Raw genomic sequence first — 25325 nt, 5'->3', positions numbered from 1 at the left:
ATGTTCCCTTCTTTCAATTTCCGACAAGATAATCCTACTTGCAGTAACCTGATTCTTTGGTACAGGCCACTCCATACTCACTAAGTGTACACACACACATCCCACTGAGAACACATCAATTGGCAGACCATACACTGGCTCATCTATTAAAGCTTCTGGAGGCATAAATGCTGTAGTTCCTGGAACCATTGTATGTCTGTGAAGACCAGGTGGTATTGCTTTAGCTACTCCGAGATCTGACACTTTTGCTACAAGATGTTTCGTAAGAAGGAAGGATGTTATTGGAAGAGAGATCTCGATGAAAAATATTTTGACTGTGAAGAAACTGGATACCCTGACAGGTGTCCATCAGAATGGACAACTTGAAATGAAATGGAAAATCTTATTTTTCATATTTCTCAATCAAGCCAGTTAGACTGATATACATCATCTCCATCACCAACCATGGTAACTGGGCATCAGGACTAGGGTAGTGTATTCCTAGAAACTGTACCACATTGGGGTGGAGTATTCTGCTACACTGAACACACTCGGCGAGAAAGGCACCCTTCATCGTTTCGTTCATCAATACGGGTGCATCTCTTTAGCAGCACAAACTGTCTCGTGTACCATCACTTCGTAAACGTTAGCATATGAACCAGTTCCTATCGGCTCCTTCCTACTTGTCTTCGTAACTACTGGTAACTGTAAACTGCGAAGTTGCTCCGAAATAGCCATACCTTTTGTGCAGACTAGAGGAGGGCTTGGGGGAATCGTCCGGGGGGACTTCTAGGAACACGGTATCACGTGCTATGTACAGGCGCATGCGTAACTGCACGTGTTGATTAGTGAACAGAAATATTAGAATATATTGGTAACGAAGATATTATGTCTACGCTAGTACTACGTACTATTTTGTGTAAAAGATGTTATTCTATATTATCCGTGCGAACTACAGTTTGCTACAGGTCAGTTATATCCAATCTGTCATGTTTAGTTGTTCACAATTGCCCTACAACAGCAGAGCACAACACCCACTACCTTATTGTTATCAATCAGTAGTCAGTTTCCATACCAGCGGGCGATTAAGTTATTCTGAAGGTGGATCAAAGTCAGTGATAGAACAGGCAGTGAGCAGGTTAAAGGGAAAGAGAGTTGCTCCCGCAGTTAAGGAGGATGCTCACATTATAGTGGAGAAGCCACCCTTATTACAGAGGGTATGGGATGGAGTAGTACACACAATAACTGGGTTTAGACTGTTCATCAAAGATGTCAGGTTGTCCACTAGATATTTGGTGAAGTCTTTAAGTGGACAGCAGTTGTCACGAAGGGAGAGGAAACTTGTTAGTTTTATGATATTACCATATTAAATGTTATTGCTTGTTACAGTTTCTACGAACTGCTGCAGATATCTTCCGAATGGTGCCATTTTCAGTATTCATCATCATACCTTTTATGGAATTTCTTTTACCCGTTTATTTATTTTTCTTCCCGGGAATGTTGCCATCATCATTCCAACGACAAGCTGATAAGGTACTGTTGTGTGTGTGTGAAGGTGTATTGTATGTGAGTATGAAATCTGCTTCTCACCTTGCAGGTAGATAGGTTGTGTTAGATTGTTTATATCATATGTGAAAAGCATGCCATCCATGCGCACATCCAATTATGTAAGCGTTAAAGTGCATAGCTTTGGTTTTTAAATGATATCCTATAGCTTGTTTCTTAACTTATTTTCATGAATTATTATACATTTAGTTAAAAATGAACAGAAGAACCTTTGAAAATGATCTGATCCCAGATTAGATACTTCTGTAGCTATAGCATCTAGATACTGGTTTATGCACATCATAATCTAAGCACCTGTAGACTTTTAGTTTATTTCTTGTAATAGAGTGGTGTTTGCTGTTAAATGTGTGGGACAAAAGCACAAAATGAAATGGTTTTACAGGAAGCTCGTAAGAAGGCTCAGCTAAGGATGAAATTACAGATGGCACAGTTTCTTCAAGACACTATTAAGGAGATGGCTGTCAGTGGTAAAAATACGAAGGGTACATCTTTGCACCAATTTTCTGAATTCTTTCAACAGGTACAACCACTAGAGCATAACTCATGTTTTAGTTTTGGTTGTTATAGATTCGTACTACTGGCACTCAGGCCAGCACATCAGATATTATTGAATTCTCTAAATTATTTGAAGATGAACTTACTCTAGACAACCTCTCCAAGGAACAGCTTCGTGCACTGTCCAAGTTGCTGCTGTTACCACCATATGGATCTAGTACTATTCTTAGATTTCAGCTGAGAATGAAACTACGTCAATTAGAAGTTGATGATCAGGTATCCTTGATAATTGTTGATCATGCTGCATTGTATTGTGATGTAGTTGATCATGCGAGATGGGATTGATTCCTTGACAGTTGCAGAGTTACGGGGTGCTTCACAAGCTAGAGGGATGAGGGCTCTCGGAATGTCAGAGGAAAGATTACGTTCACAGTTACAACAGGTTAGATGGCGAACTACACTGTTGTTGTGGAGATTTTGAGGACTTAACCTGTAATGTAGTTAGTTTAGTTAAAGTATCCCTTGAGACTTACATGGAAATCCAGCACACTAGGACATGTTCAGTTGGCCCCAAAGTGTCCACATTACACAGGTTTCACTGTAGTTGGTAATCATATGATAAACTTTGTTACAGTGGTTAGAGCTTCACTTAAATCACAATGTTCCTACGTCATTACTACTGTTATCTCGAGCCATGTACCTCCCTGAACAAACTGACACTTCAGAGGCACTCAAGGCTACCTTGTCCACCCTACCTGAGGCAATTGTAAGTTGTTGTGATCACATGGTCACCTTTGATCGCTTGACAACCATAGGTTGAAGAAGCTGAAATCAAGATGGCTGATTTGGAGGGAGAGAAGGTTGATAATAAGGCTCGTTTAGAGGCATTGAAGCAACAAGAGAGTCTCATCAAGAAAGAGAAGGAAGAATTGCAGAAGGAGGAGGACATTAAGACTGTAAGTTAACTAGGTACAGGGAGAGGGTGGGCAATAGAGGTGCACCGATATGACTTTTAGCCAATATTCCGATAACCGATATTATCAAGCCGATAACAAAACCATGGTAGCATAGACATTTTCTTTAATAATTTGCACTCTAAATTTAGCTCTAAAGTGACAGAGTGGGGCTGTAATCAACAGATGACATTACATAAGTAGGCGCTGCTAGGATATTGCTAATGACTATCACATATAATTGGAATGCCTGCCCACTAGCGGTGCACCGATAATAGGAACAGTTATCAGCCTTGTTTTTGCATATCGGTATCGGATTGGTAACATGTGTGAACAAGCAGCAGATACAGATATACATAAACATCTATTTATGGGCAGTTACTCAGCACAATGCTAGCCTTCTTGCAGGTCCCTATAGCAGTGATAAAGGCAGTAATAAAAGGCCTGCATAGTTTGCACCGTTTCTGGTTTCCTTTTTATTTTCTCAGTATTACAGTATACCCTTGGTTATCCGAAATTGGAGATGACTGTTCTATTAGAGTATTTTAAAGTACAGGTGTATGTTCTATTAGAATTTGTATATGTGACCCGCTGAGCAAAAACCAATCATTTTCACACATTTCTTGAATTCCATTTTATTGCTTCTCTGTTATCTATATAGTAACAAAGGTGTGGACAGCCAAAGTTTCAGCCTTTTGTGATGAACAGTCTTGGAATAGAAATAAATTCAATTTGTACAGCAACAATAATACAGGAAACAAATTATTATGGTTTTTTTAGTATTCGAGTACTCTCTAGAGTTAACGATCGAGTACTCACGAATTCTAGTTGCATGTAGTCATACCCATTTGACATGTTTTGTACCAACCTTAAACAGTTTATAGCTTTTCAAGTAACAACAATGATACACACTGTATTAAAAGTACTGATGTTAGTGTCCCTGACCAAAAAATTATGCCCTTCAAACTCTACAGCCTTCTTTGTGTCACTCCCTGATGACAAACACATTATGTGAGCTGGGTCGTGTGATCTTAACGAGTACCAATTTTACTATCCGAGTATCAAATCCTTAGCAAGTACTCGTCGAGTATTAGTATTTGCTTCAGCTCTACAAATTATAGGTGTTTATTTAATCAATCAAAGTTTATGACTGAAACAAGCTGTAAAGATGGGGTTTGGCTCAGCCTGTTCCCCATGAACTGGCAAATTGACCAAAGTATAGTGTTTTCCCTGTACATCTCTATGCAGACAAAGAAGAAGGCCATTCCAACGATGAAATGATGATGGTAAACTTTATTTCTACTGCATTGTAAATGAGTTCCCATAACTCACACACCTTACGCTGTACGAACACGAAAGTAAAAGATTTTCATTACTCCCCATGAAAAGACAAATCTAATGGTGTATAGGTTTTATTGATTTGAGCTTTGTTTCAGTGCATACTGACGCAATTTAAGCATGTGTAAATTTTTATTAGCACATGTACTTTTACCCAGTTAATTTCAATAGGATTTTGTTGCAAAGTTTGTGGAAACAGTTGGTTTTCGTGCAGCGGGTCACATATGTAATAGTTGTATCACGAGGGCACATGATACAACTGATATGTACCATGCCAATACAGGCTAAGAGCCTGCAGGCAATTAATCACCCAAACCAATACGATACCGACTACCGAATTCATTATATAGACCAACTTGTGAAATTCGATTATGGGACAGCAACAACTAACGTTGTGACTACGTTTGTTAACATAAATGGGCAAATCCTACGGATATCATGGAAACACTCAAGTTAGCAATTTTACAAGTGTTTCAAAGTTGCTACATCACTTAAACACTGTTTACACAATTTCTAAACATCCAGAGGGATAAGCTTCACTGTAGAGTGGTTACCTCATGATATACAAAAAGTGGGCGTAGTACGTAATCAAACATGTGGACAAGCGTTTGTAAATTACCCATGACACTAGTTCTCACCTTGAACTTTCGTTTGTCAACTCATAGGGTGGTAAGGGAGTCGAATCGCCTCCGTCTGAGTGCTGTAGGATGGAAAATTGGCTTCATGGTTTTCATCATGTGAGCAATAATAAACTCCCACAATCGAATGCTGCCAGGATTCTTATAAAAACAAACCAATGTTACCTCACCAGATATCAAGGCCATGGTTTAACTTACATAAACCATGGCCAGCCATCGTTTATGAAATATGTACCCTGAAATTTGCCTTTGAAGTTAGGTGGCTTCATGGTACATAAATGTATGGGCTTCAGTTATCCGAACAATTCACTTAAGTGAATGCTTTTATCATTGCTTGAGAACAGTGGGGTTCAGATAACCAAGGGTTCACTAAATCTGCATTGCACTAAAAAAGTTACTAATATTAACTCTTGGTAACAAGTACTCAGCTGAGAATGTGACTAGCTGGCATAACCTACTCCTGAGATCTAGCTTTCTTACAAGTCCCTAGTAGTTATCATCACCTGGTAAAGATGGTTGGCTAGAGATATACTCAAAGTTAGCCATGTTAAGGTGGTGACTTCCTCGTTACAGGTTGAAGAGGAAAGTGACGAAACTCTGACAAGAGAAGATGTCCGTAACCTCAGTCAAGCTGTGGAGGCACTGAAGATAGTCAAGGAAGGTGAAAAGGCTTCTCTGAAGGAACTCCAACATGACAGAGAAGAGTATAACGAGGTGAGTATACTGTTCTGTGGAACCTCATTAATGGGGGGCACTTATTAGGATGTAGCTGATCTAGCTAAAGAATGTCAAATTAGTGATGAAGTGTTGACTGAGTCTAAAGCATCAATTAGACTAGGCCGTAAGGTGGAGGGAATCATAGCTCAGGTAGACAGTGCTCTTAAGAGTGTTAACGTTGATGATGTAGTGGAAAGGTGAGTATTGTACATTAATGTACTATATGGATCACATGATCTCATCACCTAGTGAGGTCACCATTACCACAGAAGAACTGGCAGCAACACTGAAGGCAATAACTCAAGCTACTGATGATAATAAGTTGAAGAGGATTTGTGAAGTGTTAGATGAAGATCACGATGGGACCATCTCTCTTGAAGAGCTCACTAAGGTGATGTAGTCATCAGGGGGCTATAATACATTTGAGAAAGTGCTTAGATGAACTACAAGTACAGAAGTACTCCCAATTTGTATAATGGAAGTTATTTAGTCTAATAGAATGCATACTAGCAATGAACAGTCAATTTTGGAATTCGGATAACTGAGAGTGCATAGTACATTAATCAGGACAGTTTAGTTGGTCCCAAGTACTCTATCTGGTAATCATAATACACTTGTTGTACAGGTGGTGGAGTTGATAGGTGTAGAGGATGTTGGTATGAAGTCTGATCATGTGATGGAAATTGTTCACTTGTTGAAGAAGGAACACAGTACGACTCATTCAAATTGAATGACTTATTTATATACAATATACATTTATTTTAACTAACATACAATTCTTTTAATACATAAATAATTAAATACTCCGTAATTGTTAAATTAACACAATTATTGTTTTAACAAGTTGGTCACTCGTACAGTATGATCCACAGATGCAGTCACACAAGTGCTGTAGTTCATTAGTCCAGACCAGTCTACACTTGTGATGGGACCTTCATGGCCACTAATTGTCAGTGCTTTACTAAGTTCTGGTGATGAAGTGCTGAGCTGTGGAGGGGAGAGGGTTGTAGGCAACACATGACAGTATACTTTAGGACTATGAGAATGAAAAATCCTGTACCTCAATAATATTTGGATAATAATTTTTTATTGCTACCCTCAATGTCCTTTTTCATTTTACAAGTCCAGTTTCAAGCAAGAGGTTCACTCAGCACTGTTTTTAGCATTTCACATAACCATATCATCTGAATGATGTAGATATACACTACTACCACAACAAGCAGAAGTTATTATCTTGATGATCAAAAGTTATTACAACACTAGATTTAGACAAAAATGCTCAGAAAAAGTAAATTTTATTTGGATAACTAACAAAACACATTTACCACCCACTATATTCTAGTAATAAAATACTCTCACTTTGGCATTCGGATGTATTGTATCATAACTCAGTCCTATAGTACACTTATACACTCACTTGGTAGATGACGGCTTGTTTGGCTCCTGCTGTTAGTATGTGTTGTCCTTCTGCCTCCAGAGCAAACAAGTGTCCTTTAGTCACCTCACGAGTGTATGCAGCATGTGGCCCTGTCTCGGTCCACCGGAATAGTGGTTGGTGAGCATCACTGTGCATGCTAAACTCTGCCATCTTCTTGCCTGACTTGTGTATACTCCACTGTACAAACTTGCCATCACTTCCTGTAGCTCACATGACACACATGATGGTAATGGCAGGACCCAGAGAAGGGTGGTCATGCATCATCACCATCAAAAGAAGGTATAACCCACTAATTAATTCACACATTAGAATACACCCTGCACCTGGTAGCAACACAAGAGGGACTGATGCATTACCACCCTCCTTTGGGCAGTACCAACATTACCCATGGTGTACACAGAGGTCTCATCTGTACTGAACTGAGCACAGTACACTTGACCATTAGGATGTGCTGTCCATGATAAGAGACACTCCTGACTGGAAATGTCTGTGTGTCATGTGACAGCATGTTATGCACCACTAATGGATGATGTGATCTCACCAAATAAGCGTACAATACCATCACAGCCTCCAGCTAATAATAATGTACCGTTGTGATTGAAGGCAGTACAGTTGATAGCAGGTGAGCCTGCCTCCATTAGAATCATGGCCTGCAGCAATACAGAGTCACAGTGTAATAAGGTCACCATCTAAAATTCTAAAGCCAATTCAAATGTTTTGTGTTATAGTGCCTACAAACTGCTGATAGGGCAAGGAAATTCTGGCAACTACAATGGATAAGACACACTGCATTAACACTACCCATCCAAATGACACTTTAAGCAATTATAAGGGGGGCTGTCCCCTTGGGAAACGTTGCAATATAGATTGGCATTGTTATTTTTAGCATTTTCCATGTTTTTAGCATAAATTTTCAATCGCTCATATCATAAAAATTTCATTCCCAACCCCCTCTCCTCCATAGGTCAGGTCTAAAATCGCCACTGACCCTGTAATCAGAACACTTTGTTCACAAAGTGTTCTGAAACCAAACACATCTATATGACCAGGACTCTTATTCATGGTCAATTGTTATTTTAACAAGGAGGCAGCATCAGCCGAAGCTGTTCTTCAGCTACACCCTGCACACACAACACACACACAACACACACACACACACAGAGTAATTACTTATGTACAAACTAACATCACTAAAATGTTCTTAAATAACTATTTTGAAATTGAGTAAATGTTGTTGGTCCCATTTGCACAAGTGTACATGCAGAACAAAAGACATCCCTACTATGATCCCAAGTATTTTGTGCAGCATATATACAGAGGTTCCACAGTATCAGTTGACCTCATGTATCTATATACCTCTTTAGCATTGCTCTTCATGTCCCAGACAGCCAACACCCCTGAGTTAGTTTTCACATCTTGCGGTCGCCATGACTGCACCAGGTACATCGCACTCAAGCGGCTTCCACTACTCGGAGCTTGACTGGTGGCATAGACAAACTTGGAGCCTGTTGGACTACATGACAGGGACACTACTTTCCTGTTAGGACTAGAATGTACACTGTTGGTGTGATGAGGGTAAATACCTTGGGGCTTTTGAGTCCGCTACAATATCCCATAAACACATTTGTGAGTTAACATCAAACATTTTAATCTTGTTGTCTGCACACCCTAATAACAGCTACACAACAGATGACACACAGTAACCATGGTAACTCAATGTTACCTACCAAACTGTCAGCAGGAGACACCCAATCAACAGAAAGTATTGGAGACTTAGACTGGTAGTTTGCTACTGTAGTCTGTGCTGATGAGGTGCTCCATACCCTGTGTGAAACAAGTTACTTAGCAACCAACATCCCATAATGTAGTAACCATTACTGTATGGCCAGGAGACAACTTTTATGTTTGCCTATTCCTTGATGGTGAAAACCACAATTGAACTAATACCTTCACTTCATTACCACAAGCTGTGTTATGATGTCCTCTTCTATTCGTGTTACTATCAATACAACATGTTTTCTGTTACAGTGAAATAGTTGTGAAGAGTAATTTTCAAGATGTGTAAACAAGTTATCATTCAGGGATGTTGGTTGTTATATTAGGTACTGTATGATTGTAAATCTCCAAGGGACAGTAACTTTTAAATACAGGATGAAGGCTTAAAGCTAACACACTTGATATTATATATGCATAATATGTAGTTCACAGTGGTATAAAAAGGTTAAGAACTAGTTGCTAGCACTCTTAGGACTTACTTGAGCACAGAATCACTATCAACACTTGCTATTTTAGAGGCAGTAGGTGAGAACCGACAATGTGTTACAGGATGGTTGTGACCCTTGTAAACCTCCTAAAGATGGTTAACAGTTACCATGGAAACATGGTTACCTGATAATATACCTGACTGACTGGGAAGAATGGGGATTTTCCCTCTGGACCAACAGGGTGTGGGGTCAGTACTCCTTCCCCTGAGGCATCCACTACATCAGCAAGAAAGGTGACAGTTCATTATTAACAATGTCACTAACCAAATGCTGTTGTTATTTCTGATCCTCTAATACCATCAAATGTTTCATTAACAGTTGTTGTTGTTGTGGTAGCCATGATTTCATCAATTGGCTTCTTGTGAATCTTTTTACTTTTACTATAAGAGCACAATATATAACTAACATGTTACCGTGACAACAGTACCAACCTTTTCCCTATAGGAGCAGCAATGGCAGCAGCTTCTTGGGAAATACGCTGTGCTAACCTAGCCTCCAGCTGTTGAATCTGATGCTCTGCGACAGCTAAACTACTCTTAGTTGTTGCCAGTTGATTATGAAGATGATGATTCTCAGCAGCAACAGCTTGCATACGACTTTGCTCTTGCTCAAAATTAAGCAGCGATGGTTTGGCTAACACTAGCTAAGGATGATACAGTGAAATGTATTTATTCTATTTGCCTTTCAGCCTGAGGAGATAAGAAAATTTGTATACAAAACATTTGGAGATTTTTACATGTACAATGGTCAGCAGTTTAGACAAGTGACTTTACCATACAGTGATCTGGTTAGAGCAGATCACGTTACAAAGGATACGTAAATACGTAAAAATGGTCTTAAAGAAATTCCGTAATGATGTATTAAGTGTTTGGTGCCATTCCTTACTAAAGTATATCCGAAACGCTGGATTAGTTTCAGGATTTTTGGCAAAAGGTAACACTAATGTTGTAATGTATAATATAATGATGTTGACCAATAGACTGTGAACTAACCAAACCAATCTTTCCACTCTTTCTTTGATGACAGTGCTGTTGACATCTCCTGAAAGAAGCTCTTCACCTCATCTTGTCTTCCTTGACGAGTAGCATGGATGAGATATAGTCGCAGCAAACTTGTCTCAAATTTATAAGCTGTCTGGCGACAATCATGGTTAAGGCGGCTGAAGAATCGGTCATGCAGGTGTGTCCAAAATGACCTCAACTCAGTAAAGTCCAGTCGGTCCACACATTGCAGCAAATATTCTACTATCTTGTTGGCCTATTAACACTGGAATAATTAATTGTGGCATTTTAATATGGTGCTAACATTTAATTCTTTATCCTTGTCTTCTCTCTTCTCTGTCTCAAATTGCTTTAAAGTGTTTACAAACCCACGGAAGAACAAATATTCGCGAATAGCTTCGTCCAGCGCAGTAATACCACTTGCCATCCTGAACGAGTCACGTGATCAGTTGAGAGTAAAGCGTTTATTGGGGATGGATCAGACGGCAACTAGTTGGACGTGTGATTTCTGTTCTGTTGTTAATCGTGGGTCAAAATGTTCTTCGTGTGGTGTACTGAAAAGTTATGAATCCCCAAGGAGGTCCCCAAGTGCCGGAAGAAAGCAGCACAGACGCCAGTCAAACAATGATAGTAGTACAGTTATTCTAGCGGACAGTAAATCATCAGAACAAACTGTGAAGTGGACGTGTACTTTGTGTAGTTACAAGAACTGGCCTAACGCCACCAAGTGTGTAATGTGTAACAACAGAAGAAACGCTGCTTGTTCAAGTAGTAGAAATTCTGCTTGTTCAAGTATAGCATCAGAAGATGTGAGGGGTGCTGTTGGTGGTCCATCTAACATTGACTTGTCTTCTTGTGAGGAACAGCGTAAATGGAAGTGTACCACGTGTACTTATGAGAATTGGCCGCGTACTACAAAGTGTACGCTGTGTTGTACATTAAAGCCGTTGTCTCCCCCTTTATCCCCTCTGGGTAGCACCACAGGTAGTATTAGTGGAGGATTGTACCAGGAGGTGTCTGGTGTGGGCCAACCTGGTGACTTGACTGAACTACAATCACGGATACAATCACTATCTGCTAGTGATAAAATTAAACAAATACGCAACAAGATGAATGAAACTGATTGGTTGTTTTTGAATGCTTGTATGGGTGTGGTTAACAATGATTTCGCTGCGGTACAATCTTACTTACAGGCAACAGCAGGTGAACCCTTATAAATTAGTCACTGTGTTGGTATCCATTGTACTCCTTATGCAGGAAGTGATAGAGGGAGGCAGATTACTAAACAGGAGGCTTCACTTCTCAACAAGCCATCAGTGTACACAGCAGGCACCACATTGGTACATTTAGCTCTGCGGTGAGTGCCAGTGTGTTAAGTGTGAGTACAGCTGTTATATTAAGTCATATAGCTTCCAGCGAACTGACGTTTTATGTCAGCTACTGACACCCGCCAATCCTGATGCTCGCAAGAGACTCCCATCTCAATCTAACACTGATCTTGCAACAAGCATCAGACGAGAATTGGTATCCGTACTGGAGGTGCACAAGAGTGACTGGCCATGTGTCTTTGTGTCACAAGTAAACACTTTCTTTATCCCACAAGGTGAAACAGTGCTGTGTTCTTAACATTTCCTAACTTAATTTGTGTTGTAGATGTTGATAAATTCTCTCCAGGGATACAGCGCAAACTGTTTGATGACATTGTTGACAAAGATGTTGAGAAAAGTAATGCATTAATCAAAAGGGTAAATATTGTTATTGTTGTCTTTCAGATTTGAAGGATAATCACATTATCAATTGGAGTGAAGAGCTAGTGTCTAGTCGATTGTATCCATTATGGAACCGAACTGCTGGTGACTGTCTTCTTGACTCATTGCTACAAGCTACCTGGGGAGTCATGGATCGTGATAACAGTTTACGGAGAGCAATGGCTGATAGCCTCGCAGATGGAGCCAGCCGGTAAGTGTAATAAAGGATGAACCTCCATACAGCTTTATTGGCAGGTTTTTCTCACGCTGGAAAGAGTCAGAGAAATTGTTATCGATAGCCCAAGGATATGTTGCTGACGACAGCCAACTATCAGCAGATTGGTCATCATTAATCTCAGTTGCCCGCAAACCACGCAAATCTTTAGAGCAGATTCACATATTCGTGTTATCCCATGTGCTGCGTCGTCCAATAATAGTGTATGGTGTGCGGGTAGTGTTGGGTGCCAGCGGTGACCCCCTGGGGATTGTCAACTTCAATGGTTAGTGTGTACTGTACTGGTAGGGCCTAAACTTTTGCTGGGAATTTTAGGGATAAAGTACAATGTTTATAAAGTACATATATGGACTGAATCCTTTGTAAAAATGTCAATATTACCCTTTAATAATGAATGATGTTTGCACAATCATCTTGTGGAGAAGCTACTGTAGGAGCTATAATTGTGAGGAATTAAAATTCACTGACAAACCAGTTATGGATGGTATAATTCCTTTTTGTAATGTTAATACCACATTGCAATATATTGTAGTCTTTCTATTATATATATAGTTAATGTTATACAGTATCAGCTCAACAGAACATATACCTTACAGGGATCTACTTACCACTTTTGTGGGAGGCTAACTTTTGCTGGAAGAGTCCAGTGGCACTTGGTTACACACGAGGACACTTCTCTGCTTTAGTTGGTAGTGGAGGTTATAATGAATCATGTGAGCAATGTGTTTACCTACCTCTTGTTGATCACCATGGTTACTCAATGCCAGTACACTTTCTCACTGAACAAGAGGTAATTGTTATGATTTATTAATATTGTTATGATGATTTATACTGGAACCTGGTAATGTGCACACTTGAGGACATCCAAAGTATCCCTTGTTGGTCCCCATTGTGCAGGTTCTGTTGTGCATAATTTAAACCATACCTCTCCTCCACAGATGGGTAACCAGGAAAGCTTGTTGAATGAGTATTGTGACTGTTGTGCAACTAAAGGAGGCATCTCTGTTGCCAAGCAAGATGTCATACAACAGCCAGCGTCAGTTGCTAGGCTAGTGGACGAGTGGATGGTGAAATACAAACGTATGGACAAGAAAACAAGACTAAATAACTGTCACAGTTAACACATTACAACTCATCAACAATCATTGAATCAAAATATCCAATAAAATGGCACTTATATACTACTACTACTACTAACAATGCCAGTTAGAATCCTAGTTTCTTGTATAGGATAGGTACATAATCATCATGCTCAGCCTGATAGAAGTTACCAGCAACAGGATTACCCAGCTTGTACTTATTAACAAATGCTCTAGCACTCCATCCACCACGGTCATTGCCTGATGTGTTGGGTAGACGCTTCTCATCACAAGTGAGTTTGCCAGGTTGTTTGTATATGAGGAAGACATAGCGATGTAATCCGGTATCCTTGGGAGGACCAGCACTGATGTATCCAGACATCTCTTCTCCTTTGGCAATATCATTTTTGGGAATATTCACAACTAGCCAGTGGTGCCACTCCCGCCATTTTGGATCCTTACGGCTGGGGGCATCAGGATCTGGATGGCACAGTGTTCAGGATGAATTGTGCGTAGAGACAATAATACTTACCTGTCTTTATTAGAGTGTACAGGGCTCCATCTTCAGCTGACCAGGTCACATCTGGAGCATTTTGTACCTGAAAGTGACACACACAGTTGAGTATGACATACACAGTTAAATAATCACACAATCACATTGCTAATAGCAAGAGTAAAATAATAAAACTTCTTGCTAATATGTACAGTACTGACAATTCACAAAACACAAGTTCAAAGACTTGAAGATTGCTTCTTTTCAGAAGTTTGAAAATGACCTTGTACCAGAAATTACACATATACGTACCACGTACCTATCCCTGCACATGGTTTAAAATATAGCCATGAAAATTACAGTATACCCAGAAGTTTTTGTGGTGTGTAATTTTTGCAGTTAGTAAAGCTATGTATGGGGAATTTTATCACATGTAAAGTTATGTGTTGATATAAGTGTACCTACAAACAACTCACCTGGCATGGCTCACATATGCTTACAAACAGTACCACACATTCCTGATATTAAAGTGGGTGTGGCTCATGAAGGAAGCTGGCCTACAGCAAGCAAGTGCAAGACTAGACTATGTCCTGCACAGGGATTGCTGCTACTGTGCTACTATACCTTAGCAATTAAAAAAAAAAAAAAAAATTACAAGTAACAACATAACAATAGACTAAGACATTAAGTTGTATAAAAAGTCAAGCAGCAAGTGGGACAATGGGGGGGGGGGGGGGGGGAGGAGTGGGCCACTGGAGGCACGCACAGTTTGATGGTTGAATGAAACCATTATTTCAGCGGGTGTGTAGTTCACCTTAGCAATCGGTAAAGTAAAAGTCAATCCAGACCCTGCTTCGTAGCCATGTAATTGAACCAACAGTCAGAACAGAGACCCGTGATTTTTATGTGAAATTTAATGTGAAAATCCTGAAAAAGTGTATTACTGTGAAATATGAGTAGCCAGAGTCATCGGTTGTGGTTTTCAAGTAGCATGGCTTGGTTGAATTCTGAAACTGACGGAGATGAAGTGGACATTGCTGTGTGCTAAGTTACAAACCAAACTTGTCTAGTGGCTCTAGCCGCTGTATTCCTCTCGGTGGAAAGGTTTTCACACCTTGTGAATTTGAGCGCCATGCTGGAAAATCCGCATCTAGGAACTGGAAAGCATTGATTCGTTACTGTGGAAAGCCTTTATTGAATTTTATTGAATCATACGAGTCTTCTGATGGTAAGAAACGCTGCCGTTTCGTCATTTCTGGATGCCATTTTGTTTCACCTGATTCCTCAGTTGTCACTCAGCAGGATGACGCTGTTACTGATTCTTTACAACTCTCAAATAACTCTGATATTTCGTCACAAGATCAATCCTCAATTCACATTGATAATTCAACTAAAGACCAATCCTCGAATAACACTGATAATCTATTTCAAAACCCTTCTCATTATTTGCCAGATTTTGTGCCTTCAACCAACCCTGTATTTACTTGGGGTTCTGTTGATTCTGATACATTTTGTCATTCTCTTGAATCAGCTTATACAGAAGTAGTCCATTGGAGAATTAACTGTTATAAAATACCTTCTGGAAATCTTGGCAAGAAATTTGTGTTGGAGCTAGCTCGGCTTTTTTTGATCTGCTGGGGAGGGATCTAGTTTGGAGTGGAGGCTACTTTTACATTCTGTATCCTAGTTACTCAGAAGCCAACTCGTACTTCAAAATCAAAGGACCGTATGTCTTGTCTAGAATGAAGATTGCCATCATCAAGAGTTGACCTCTTGCCGTCATGGACAGATGGTAAGTTATTATTAGAAGGAAGAGCTATCCAAAGTCGTCTTTGCACAAGTGGTAGAGCTTCTACAAATGATTTTTTGTCACGGTCCTTTGCAAAGTTGATGTTTTCTTGTAAGACTGCTGCTGCTCTCCAGCTTTTGTCCTCTGCACCTGGGAGAGGAGGACTTCTTCATTTAGACGACACTGTACCTGGTTCTGGTAAAGTATTTGACATCCTGAAGTCTAAGCATCCAGCTGCTGCTCCACTAAATTCAGAAGCTTTGCTACCTGACAACGTTCCTATAACTCCAGTACATTCAGTTAACTGATGGATCAGTCATAAGAGCTGCTGCTCTTCGAATCTCAGGTGCTGCTGGTCCATCTGGCATTGATGCTCATGGTTGGAGAAGACTATGTTCATCCTTCCGCTCTGCTTCAGATGAGCTTTGCTCTGCCCTTGCTATCCTGGCACGTTGTTTGTGTTCTACATTAATTTTGTTGATCCTGTGATAATTTCCCCTCTGATGGCTTGCCGGCTGATAGCTCTGGATAAAAAACCAGGTGTTCGACATATTGGTATTGGAGAAACAGTACGTCGTATAATTGCTAAGGCCATCTTGTCTGTAATTGGTGAAGACTTTCAGTTTGCTGCTGGTTCTCTGCAGCTTTGTGCAGGCCAACCTTCTGGGGGTGAAGCTGCAGTTCATGCAATGAGGAAAGCTTTTCACAATGATGATACTGAGGGCATTTATTAATTGATGCTACCAATGCTTTTAATTCTCTGAATAGAGCTGTGGCATTATAAGACATTCAGCGTCTGTGTCCATCATTTTCTACCGTTCTGATAAATACATATCAAAGCCCAGCTTGTCTTTATGTTAATGGTGATGTTCTTTACTCGGAGGAAGGGACAACTCAAGGTGGCCCTCTTGCAATGCCAATCTACGCTCTTGCCACAGTACACTTGATTCGGAAATTAACTGCTCATGTTACTCAGGTGTGGTATGCAGACGATGTTGCAGCTTGTGGTAAGATTTCTGATCTTCAAGAATGGTGGAACCAAGTGTCTTCATTGGGTCCTTCCTTTGGTCATTTTCCTTATTGCAAATAAGACGTGGCTTGTCACTTAACAACAGTATTGTTCTATTGGTAGGGAGACATTTTGTGATACTACTGTAATGTAACAGCTGATGGTAGACCTCATCTGGGTGCTCCAGTTGGTACCACTGAGTATGTGGAGAAGTATAAGATTGACTGCTGGATTTCTGAAATTGACAAACTTTCTTCTATTGCAATCTCCTAGCCGCATGCCGCTTACACTTCTTTCACTCATGGTTTAGGTGGCTGTATGTATCACGACTTGAGAAGGCATTGTCGACAAAGTTCATACCAGCCTTGACTGGTCTTGACTCTCCTGGTACACTACAACATTCACTTTTTGTCCTACCAACTAGATTTGGAGGCTTGGGCATTGTTGCCCCTGATTCATTGTCACCTGCTGAATTCTCAGCCTCACTGTATGTTACAGCACCATTGCGACTGCACATCCTGTCACAGAATTTCAATTATGGAGCAGATATTAGATGTAGTCAGCTTTCACGTAAGATGGAAATCAAGGAATTTAAGATGCTGAATTTGTCCACACTTTCAAAGGAGCTGCTCCCTCAGCTTACAACTAGGCTTCAGATGGCTGTTGGTTTGGCACAAGAGAAGGGTGCCTCTAGCTGACTAACAGCCATACCTGTGCAGGAACATGTACATAAGACAGCTTTTCGAGATGCTCTTGCATTGCGGTATGGTTGGCTACGCACCTGAACACTACCTCACTGTGCATGTGGCTGTGCATTCTCTGTTGATCATGCATTGCCATGTCCGAAGGGTGGGTTTCCCTCAATACAACACAATGAGGTGAGGGATCTAACTGCTGAGCTTTTAACTGAGGTGTATCATGATGTAGAGGGTGAACCTCATTTGCAGCCACTGGATGATGAGACTTTTAAATATAAAACAGCTAATGTTGAGGATGGCGCACGTTTGGATATTTCAATGAATGGTTTTTGGGGTGGCTGTTTTGAGAAGTGCTACACAGATATCAGAGTTTTCAATCCACTAGCAACTTCCAACAGAGCATCCAATCTTCACTCAAGCTACAGCAAGCATGAATCTTTGAAGAAGAGAGCTTATGAGTCAAGACTCCGAGAAGTGGAACACAGTACATTTACGTATCTCATTAATGTTTTCTGCTACAGGAGGAATGGGTCATGAAGTCACTGTATTTTACAAGAGACTGGCCAGTTTACTTTCTGAAAAATGGAAAGAACCATATGCAGCTGTTTTGGGATGGATTAGATGCTGTTTATCTTTTTGTCTCCTTCGTTCAGCAATCCAGTGTATTAGAGGAGCAAGATCCTCAGAAGGTCACTTTGTAAAGTGCACTCCAGTGGACTTAGTTCATCCGGAGACTTAGTTTTGTAATTGATTTTAAAAATTTGTCTAATGTATGTATGTGCAAACAAATAAACAAACAAAAAATTACTGTGAAATATACATACCACAAAAATTTCTGAGTATACGGTATCATTAAATCAAGTATGTACTGGACAACACACAGAGTTTTCAAGACAAACTTGTACAAGATTTTTTTGAGTTGTGGACCCCTTGTAAACTGTGCAAATTGCCATGACCACAATGGTCTGCATTGAATGGCTGAGAATTCGTATTAACATTAAATCCAGCAAGATAACATTCAGCTATTGCTTCCCTGGGGGGAGTATGCTCTCTGAGTGCAAGGGGTACTCACCTCCATACCACCAATTGATGCGCTTGCGACCGGGATCAAGATTTAATCAAGCGATCAAGGGGTATTTTTGCACTGAATCAAGCGATCAAGGTGTTCGCAAAAGTGGCGATCAAGCACCTTTGGAAAGCTAACTTTGGGAATTTACTAAGCTTTTATGGTTGATGATCAAGAATCAAGGCTCTTGAATAGATGAAATCAAGTGATCAAGGCAATATTTTGGCGATCAAACTTTTTGATCCCGGTTGCGAGTGCATCAATTGGCGGTATGGAAGTGACTACCCCTTGGAGTGTCTGCCCAACCAACTGTAGCTACCAAAAGGTCAGTTTTATTTTATTTTTTTTATAGTTGTGCTGTTGGCCTCCTCCCCCTCCCCTTAATCTTATTAAATGCTATCCCACTAGGTACCTGTGAGAAGGCTAAAGTCTGTGAATACAGGGAGTCTGAAACATGTATCTGAAACGTTGAAGACTTAGTCTCGTGCCCAGACCGCTTTTTTCTTTTTGTGTGGGGGCGGAGAAAAAAAGGGTCTGGTGGATCTCCAATACATTTTTTGTGCAGCCGGATCTACAACTTTTGGGGATCGTTGATTAGTGGTGATGAATAGCAAAGGCTTGTTAACGAAGCAACAATAGGAAATACGGCGCGCGTAGCCAAGGATGTAACCTTGCCAAGCAAACGCGCGCCGTATTCCTATTGTTGCTTCGTTAACAAGCCTTTGCTATTCATCACCACTAATCAACGATCCCCAAAAGTTGTAGATCCGGCTACACAAAAAATGTATTGGAGATCCACCAGACCCTTTTTTTCTCCGCCCCCACACATAAAGAAAAAAAGCGGTCTGGGCACGAGACTATTGAAGACTACAGAAAATTTTTAATAGCTAGCGACTTAATGTCTACATAGTGCTAGGGTGTAAACAAGGAGGGTTACTAGGAGGTAACAATCACTACAAACCTTTGTTGGGGTGAGAACGTTTCCAAAATCAGCGCTGCATTGTTCTGGCGAGCTCCATTCAACCTAAGTGTATAAAAGCAATCGCAACAACAACGACTACATTTTATTACTTTGGCAGTCTCTTTAGGAGCAACATCAACAACATCAGGAACAACACCGTGCTCAGAAAACTTCGCTTCCATTTCGGCTCTGATTGTAGAGATTCCTTGTATCCGCAACCCAAGGCGCATGCGTGATAATCTACGAAGCACTACAGAGGTTTTGAGGCTCCCCGCTAAACTCTATTGCATGCCACAACACAAACAGACACTTGGGTTGGCCTGGCCGTGCACCAAGCACCAGCACTTACTATGTACATAGACACACTCTAGAGGGGTTGGCCTGGCCGTGCACCAAGCAAAAGTTTAATGACTGTTTGAAAATAATTATTTACAAAACGCCATCATAGCTAACTATGAAACACCATAGATACTGGAAACACTATCCAACACATTAATAAATGCCATGTGGTCAGTGATTTGCAGACCTGTGTGATGCTACAGCAGGGTCTACAACAATAAAGTATTGGTTTTGCCTAAATTTTGGAGACAGCCGACCCCAAATCTGCCCCCAAGGGAAAAAACCTCCACTGAACAAAAACCACATGGGTAAAAAAGAACAGCTGGAGGAAAAAACCATACATGATGCATGCAGCTGTAGCACCACATGTGCATCACTCTCGAACACAAACTGCAATAACAATAACCACAAGCAAGATTAAGCACATGGATGAATACATATATAATAGCCCAGAGTCTAGTCCAACTGAGTAGGCTCATCATCTAGCTAATATCTGTAAAGTAAAATAAATAAATAAATAAAAAATTAACTGAAGTCAACACCGCACATCACATCCATTACACACTAACATCCCCTCAATAAAAATGAAGCAACAGTAGCTTGGTAAACGGCCTAGAATTGCCCTAGCAACCAATCATTCATTTAAATACCTCCAATTATCCCGCCACGCATGCGCAATAACGTACCGCGGAGAGCGTATTTTCTGTCTAATATTGCATAACCGACAGAAAATACCACTCCCCGCTAAACTCTATTGCATGCCACAACACACACAGACACTTGGGTTGGCCTGGCCGTGCACCAAGCACCAGCACTTACTATGTACATAGACACACTCTAGAAGTACAAAGAGCGGGACTCAGTATATAAAAGGCTCAGATGCCTAATCTTTGTGTAACTCCCAAGAGAGAAGCAAATGAGTCCTTAACATAGCCATCCTTGGCGCTATCTGAGGAACAACGACCATGCCTCTTGAATAATCTGTCTGGTATTCCAGCTTGAGCTGCAGCAGTAGCACCTCCTGATCTAAGGCTGTGAACTCCAAAATCTGACTTAGAGAACCCAAGGGATTCCAACCCCCTTTTACCAGCGGACGGAATAATATGCCAGAGGAGCTTGACAAACCACCCATGTCCATGTATCGCTTAAGCATTGTAACTGGGCAAGTAACTTTAGTACTGCAAGCCACATACACCCGGACATAGACACACTCTATATACCAACGGATTGCTGGAAGGTGACGGCAACCCTGCCATTTGATGAATCCAGGCAATAGCATATGTAGCTTCCTTCACAGCTGCTCGGGACTGCTTAGAATCTCCCAAGTGTTGAAGATACAATGCCAGGTGAACTGGCTTTACTGCAAACATGTTGATATTGTTAAGGGACTGGGCCCATTTCCTCCAGTGGTTGAAAGCATATACATGTACTTCTTAGTTGTAGAAGGAACCTTACTGTTGAGAACTGTAGTAAACAAGCTCTTGGCCAAACACTTAAGATGGGGATCTTCCATGCACAATAACTCTTGCCATACTATCTGGCCTTGTACCACTGCCAAAATACACATGATTTTAGTGCAATAAATATTCAAAAAGCCCATCACAATAACAGGCAGAAAACTGTTTAGCATGGAAGCATCTCAGGACACTGACCTACAGTGGCTGACACAATACACACCAATAGAAGCATCTCAGCACACTGACTGACAGTGGCTGGCTCAACACACAACATAGACCAATGCTTACCACAGAAGCATCTCAGCACACTGACTGACAGTGGCTGGCTCAACACACAACATAGACCAATGCTTGCCACAGAAGCATCTCAGCACACTGACCAACAGTGGCTGGCACAACACAAACCAATGCTTAACACAAAAGTATCTCAGCACACTGACCGACAGTGACTGGCTCAACACACAACATAGACCAATGCTTGCCACAGAAGCATCTCAGCACACTGACCAACAGTGGCTGGCACAACACAAACCAATGCTTAACACAGAAGCATCTCAGCACACTGACTGACAGTGACTGGCTCAACACACAACATAGACCAATGCTTACCACAGAAGCATCTCAGCACACTGACCAACAGTGGCTGGCTCAACACAAACCAATGCTTAACACAGAAGCATCTCAGCACACTGACCAACAGTGGCTGGAACAACACAAACCAATGCTTAACACAAAAGCATCTCAGCACACTGACCGACAGTGGCTGGCACACAGCCCTTACCTATAAACATGTGTAGATATACCAACTGCTGGTGTAGCAGAAGGGTGCTCATTACACTAATTCTATGTATACTACCTGCCTGGGATTGGCTTATTGAACAGAGCACACTCTAATCATATACAACTTGTGTAAGGAATTTTGTTTTAAAAAAATATATATTTTTCATTTACTTTTTTTTTTAATTTTATTTTTTTAATATTTTTAATTAGCAATTCAATGAATATGACGCATGGTTTTAAGGGAACAACAGAGGGCCACCAACAGGCATGTTAAAATCAAATAACAAGCCAAGAACACAAGTGGTTGACCTTGAACCAGAAAAGAACCCTGAGGTACACCTACCGAGCAAAAACAAATGGTCAAACAGGGGAAGGTCACACCAATCTCTGACGAAAGAAGCAAGATGACTACCATCAGGACAAATTAGAGGCCAAAATGGGGCGGATGACTAATGAGGTAGTACAATGATACCCCTGCACTTACAGTTCTGAGCATGCCTTAGCAAACGTGGAATGAGGTAGACTGGGAGACACCACCAATTCATTTCACCAGTCCAATCACATGTGAAACAATCTATTGCCTCAGACCTTGGGTTACAGAAACGGCTATTAAACCTAGGTAGTTGAATATTATAAAAGCTTGCAAAGCAATCAACTGTACACAGGCCCCATCTACTGTTCAACCAGCAAAACACACTTGGGTGTAATTGCCAATCATCAAAGTCTTGTATGTGACTGATAAAATCAGCTATCTGGTTCTCAGTACGAGGTATCCACTCGGGCTCAACAGACACACTAAATTGTACACACAAGGAACATAACCTAGGGTTTCCTGTTGAAGGGCCGGGTTTTTACTACCCACCAGAAGAATCCAGGAAACATTTTGATTATCAGTAAGCCACTTAACTTTACAATTTTGAAGTTTTGATATCAATGATTGAAGAACCAGCCTGACACCTTTAAGCTCATGCCATGTAGAGCTCTGTTGGGCCTACAGCATCCCAATGGCCGTGCACCACATACTGACCATGTTCAACAATATACCCACCAAATCCTGTATCACTAGCATCAGAATACACAATTCTTACAGCACCTGGCTGGCACCATAAAGGCTGAGAGTCATACTCCTGAAGATTTGCTTCCCAAAATTGTAACTCACAGAGAGCCTCTGGACTCAGTGACAACATGTCACTCCAGGTATAACACTCATTAATCACTGCATAAAAACTACGAGTCATGAGTCGACTAGCTGGGACCACTGCAAGGGACAAAGAAATTATCTTCCCAATGATCCTAGCGATATGACGGGCAGGAAGCACTACTGTCTTAATTGCAGAAGACACTAAACTTCTAAAAGCATGCACCTTATCTGTGGGGACAATAATCTGGCCTGTTTCTAGATTGATATCAAACCCTAACCATGACACCTGGTAGGAAGGAACCCACTGGGATTTCGTAGGGTGAGCCACAAAGCCAGCATTAGCCAGGGACTCCTGAACCAATCTACTGGCAGCTTCGGCCCTTTCAGCTTCTACAGAGCAAATACCGTCATCTAAATACACCACTATCTTATAACCATGTCCCCTCCAATACTTAACTAATGGTCTAAGAAGCTTAGTAAACAAGTAGCACACTGAAGATAAGCCAAATGGAAGGACTTTAAACACAAAATAAGTCTGGACTTTATTTACAGGCCACATAAAGCCTAAATACTTCCATGTCAACATGGTGATAACCAGACTTCAGGTCAAACGTAAATGCCTTATCACCTTTTTCAAATAACATCAGAGCTGTCCTAAGGTCTTCATATTTAAACCTCTGCTTCCACAGGAACTGGTTGAGGTGTCTGAGATTAATCACCAGACATTTCTTACTGGGTCCATCAACGACTGACAAAGGACTACATATAAAAGGTTGAAAGTCAACCTTAGCAATACAGTTATTGACTAGCAATTCCTGGATCACCAGGGAAACAAAGTCACAATTAGCCAAATGGTTACAACCAAAATATGGTGTTGGTGAAGAAAACAAAGGAAACATAGCCATACTGAATTGCATCCACCACCCTACGAGGGGCATTCAAAACATCTATCCAAAAACCTTATATGTTTCCTGAGGCCTCCTTGCATGGACCTGTATACTACGAAGCGGTTCATCAACATCTAACTCCCAAATAGGACCATTGAGTCCAGCATCAGGGCCTTGCCCTTCAAAATCAGGGTTGCCAACTGGCAGTAAGTCATACAAATCACAGTCACTGTGTATTTCACATTCAAAAGGATACTGTTTAGATGCTGCAGCTGCTCCTCCTGGTGCCTTGGGACAATTTCTCCTGGTGGCCAAACTCCCCGCAATAGAAACAGGCGCCTGAAACTGGGCGCGCTTGACGACCAGGAAGAACAACAGGTGTGGCCTGTACCGGAACCACTTCCGGTATCCTACATTCAAAGGGGCCTCACGCCCAAAACCGGTAGACTGCTGCGCGGAACGACCGCGCTTCTTCTTAGCTATTGCTGCTTTCCTTTCCGCAGCCTTCTCGGCCTTTTCTATCTTCTTCTCGTCGTCACTATCATCAGCCAACTCGTCTGCGTCATACTCAGCGACAAGAGACCAACCGAACTCTGAGCGGTCCGCCAACTTGATAGCCTTTTGGCGGAGTTTCAACGAACGCATACCTTCCTCTATTGCAAGTTGTACTTGCCGGAGCTCGGACGACACAGCAGGAGAACTCGTAACCTCCTCAAGCCTCACATGAGCTACACGAAGGTGTTCCTGGAGTGACTCGTTGAAGCGGAACTGCCTCTCATTGCCTTTCTTTCTGAAAGTTACTTCTGCTGAAAGACGAGCTTTCTTGGCTGCTCTCTCTGCAGTTTCTTCCTGTTCCTTCTGAAACTCAACCCTTAAGGCCTCAATAGACTGCTGAGTCGTTGCCTGGGATGCGGTCACCATGTGGGCGATGCGGTCCAGTTTAGCATTCGTCTCCAAGTAGCGGTAGCTAACGAGCTGCTGGAGCTTCCTCCACTTCCACTGCTTCCACCACCAGCCATTGAAGTGATGAAGGGTTTATAACCGTGACAGTTACTCCAGAAGTAGCAGACATTTCGAACGAGGAAAAAATGAAGCAACAGTAGCTTGGTAAACGGCCTAGAATTGCCCTAGCAACTAATCATTCATTTAAATACCCCCAATTATCCCGCCACGCATGCGCAATAACGTACCGCGGAGAGCGTATTTTCTGTCTAATATTGCATAACCGACAGAAAATACCATTGCTTGATAACG

At 41.3% G+C, this 25325-nt stretch overlaps 4 protein-coding genes across 12 annotated transcripts; 2 read left to right on the top strand and 2 right to left on the bottom strand.

The window, feature by feature from the left end:
• The first annotated feature begins 818 nt into the window (after nt 1-818).
• Nucleotides 819-6529, top strand: LOC136237007 (mitochondrial proton/calcium exchanger protein-like). Of its 2 annotated transcripts, none has more exons than XM_066027256.1 (12): nt 819-947; nt 1004-1322; nt 1369-1512; nt 1928-2065; nt 2113-2316; nt 2363-2482; nt 2675-2806; nt 2856-2996; nt 5543-5683; nt 5732-5883; nt 5936-6077; nt 6312-6529. In XM_066027256.1, the coding sequence occupies exons 1-12, from the start codon at nt 868-870 to the stop codon at nt 6414-6416; spliced, it is 1818 nt and encodes a 605-aa protein (XP_065883328.1). In that variant the 5' UTR covers nt 819-867; the 3' UTR covers nt 6417-6529. The 2 variants fall into 2 exon arrangements, with proteins under 2 accessions (XP_065883328.1, XP_065883327.1); XM_066027255.1 differs by having other exon boundaries at nt 1001-1322.
• On the bottom strand, nt 6407-10864 carry LOC136237006 (WD repeat-containing protein 91-like). The gene is made up of 14 exons (XM_066027254.1): nt 10694-10864; nt 10381-10645; nt 10205-10327; nt 9820-10021; nt 9653-9768; nt 9525-9604; nt 9380-9474; nt 8852-8948; nt 8708-8802; nt 8481-8661; nt 7666-7774; nt 7510-7611; nt 7104-7324; nt 6407-6673 (listed from the first exon to the last, which is right to left on the bottom strand). The coding sequence occupies exons 1-14, from the start codon at nt 10814-10816 to the stop codon at nt 6515-6517; spliced, it is 1968 nt and encodes a 655-aa protein (XP_065883326.1). The 5' UTR covers nt 10817-10864; the 3' UTR covers nt 6407-6514.
• Nucleotides 10806-13556, top strand: LOC136237005 (ubiquitin thioesterase ZRANB1-like). Its single transcript, XM_066027253.1, has 8 exons — nt 10806-11592; nt 11647-11746; nt 11799-11992; nt 12043-12114; nt 12162-12348; nt 12393-12637; nt 12969-13162; nt 13311-13556. Exons 1-8 carry the CDS (start codon nt 10863-10865, stop codon nt 13491-13493), a joined length of 1905 nt encoding a protein of 634 aa, XP_065883325.1. The 5' UTR covers nt 10806-10862; the 3' UTR covers nt 13494-13556.
• Nucleotides 13454-25295, bottom strand: LOC136237015 (protein D2-like). 8 transcript variants are annotated; one of them, XM_066027268.1, is made up of 4 exons: nt 19578-19720; nt 19468-19530; nt 13984-14050; nt 13454-13931 (listed from the first exon to the last, which is right to left on the bottom strand). In XM_066027268.1, the coding sequence occupies exons 1-4, from the start codon at nt 19695-19697 to the stop codon at nt 13579-13581; spliced, it is 603 nt and encodes a 200-aa protein (XP_065883340.1). In that variant the 5' UTR covers nt 19698-19720; the 3' UTR covers nt 13454-13578. The 8 variants fall into 8 exon arrangements, 4 of the variants coding, with proteins under 4 accessions (XP_065883340.1, XP_065883339.1, XP_065883337.1 ...); XR_010692285.1 differs by lacking the exons at nt 19468-19530; nt 19578-19720 and adding exons at nt 23813-23943; nt 24144-25216 and having other exon boundaries at nt 13858-13931; XR_010692284.1 differs by lacking the exons at nt 19468-19530; nt 19578-19720 and adding exons at nt 23813-23932; nt 24144-25216 and having other exon boundaries at nt 13858-13931.
• Between the last annotated feature and the right edge of the window lie 30 nt (nt 25296-25325).

This window comes from Dysidea avara, chromosome 10, assembly GCF_963678975.1.
Source record: "Dysidea avara chromosome 10, odDysAvar1.4, whole genome shotgun sequence".
Taxonomy (NCBI): Eukaryota; Metazoa; Porifera; class Demospongiae; order Dictyoceratida; family Dysideidae; genus Dysidea; species Dysidea avara.
The sequence above is the reverse complement of the archived record's forward strand: the minus strand, read 5'-3'. Positions and strand labels throughout refer to the sequence as shown.

Coding starts and splice junctions, on each gene's coding strand:
- LOC136237007 (XM_066027255.1), top strand. CDS start 868: ATGTCTACGCTAGTACTACGTACTATTTTGTGTAAAAGATGTTATTCT. Junction 2,317..2,362: donor AATTAGAAGTTGATGATCAG/GTATCCTTGATA, acceptor ATTGTGATGTAG/TTGATCATGCGAGATGGGAT. Junction 2,807..2,855: donor CCACCCTACCTGAGGCAATT/GTAAGTTGTTGT, acceptor TGACAACCATAG/GTTGAAGAAGCTGAAATCAA.
- LOC136237005 (XM_066027253.1), top strand. CDS start 10,863: ATGGATCAGACGGCAACTAGTTGGACGTGTGATTTCTGTTCTGTTGTT. Junction 11,993..12,042: donor CACTTTCTTTATCCCACAAG/GTGAAACAGTGC, acceptor TTTGTGTTGTAG/ATGTTGATAAATTCTCTCCA. Junction 13,163..13,310: donor ACTTTCTCACTGAACAAGAG/GTAATTGTTATG, acceptor TCTCCTCCACAG/ATGGGTAACCAGGAAAGCTT.
- LOC136237015 (XM_066027265.1), bottom strand. CDS start 24,992: ATGGTGACCGCATCCCAGGCAACGACTCAGCAGTCTATTGAGGCCTTA. Junction 23,933..24,143: donor GGCCTCAGGAAACATATAAG/GTTTTTGGATAG, acceptor GTCCTTTGTCAG/TCGTTGATGGACCCAGTAAG.
- LOC136237006 (XM_066027254.1), bottom strand. CDS start 10,816: ATGGCAAGTGGTATTACTGCGCTGGACGAAGCTATTCGCGAATATTTG. Junction 8,662..8,707: donor GCGGACTCAAAAGCCCCAAG/GTATTTACCCTC, acceptor TAGTCCTAACAG/GAAAGTAGTGTCCCTGTCAT. Junction 7,775..8,480: donor TGAAGAGCAATGCTAAAGAG/GTATATAGATAC, acceptor GTATTGCTGCAG/GCCATGATTCTAATGGAGGC.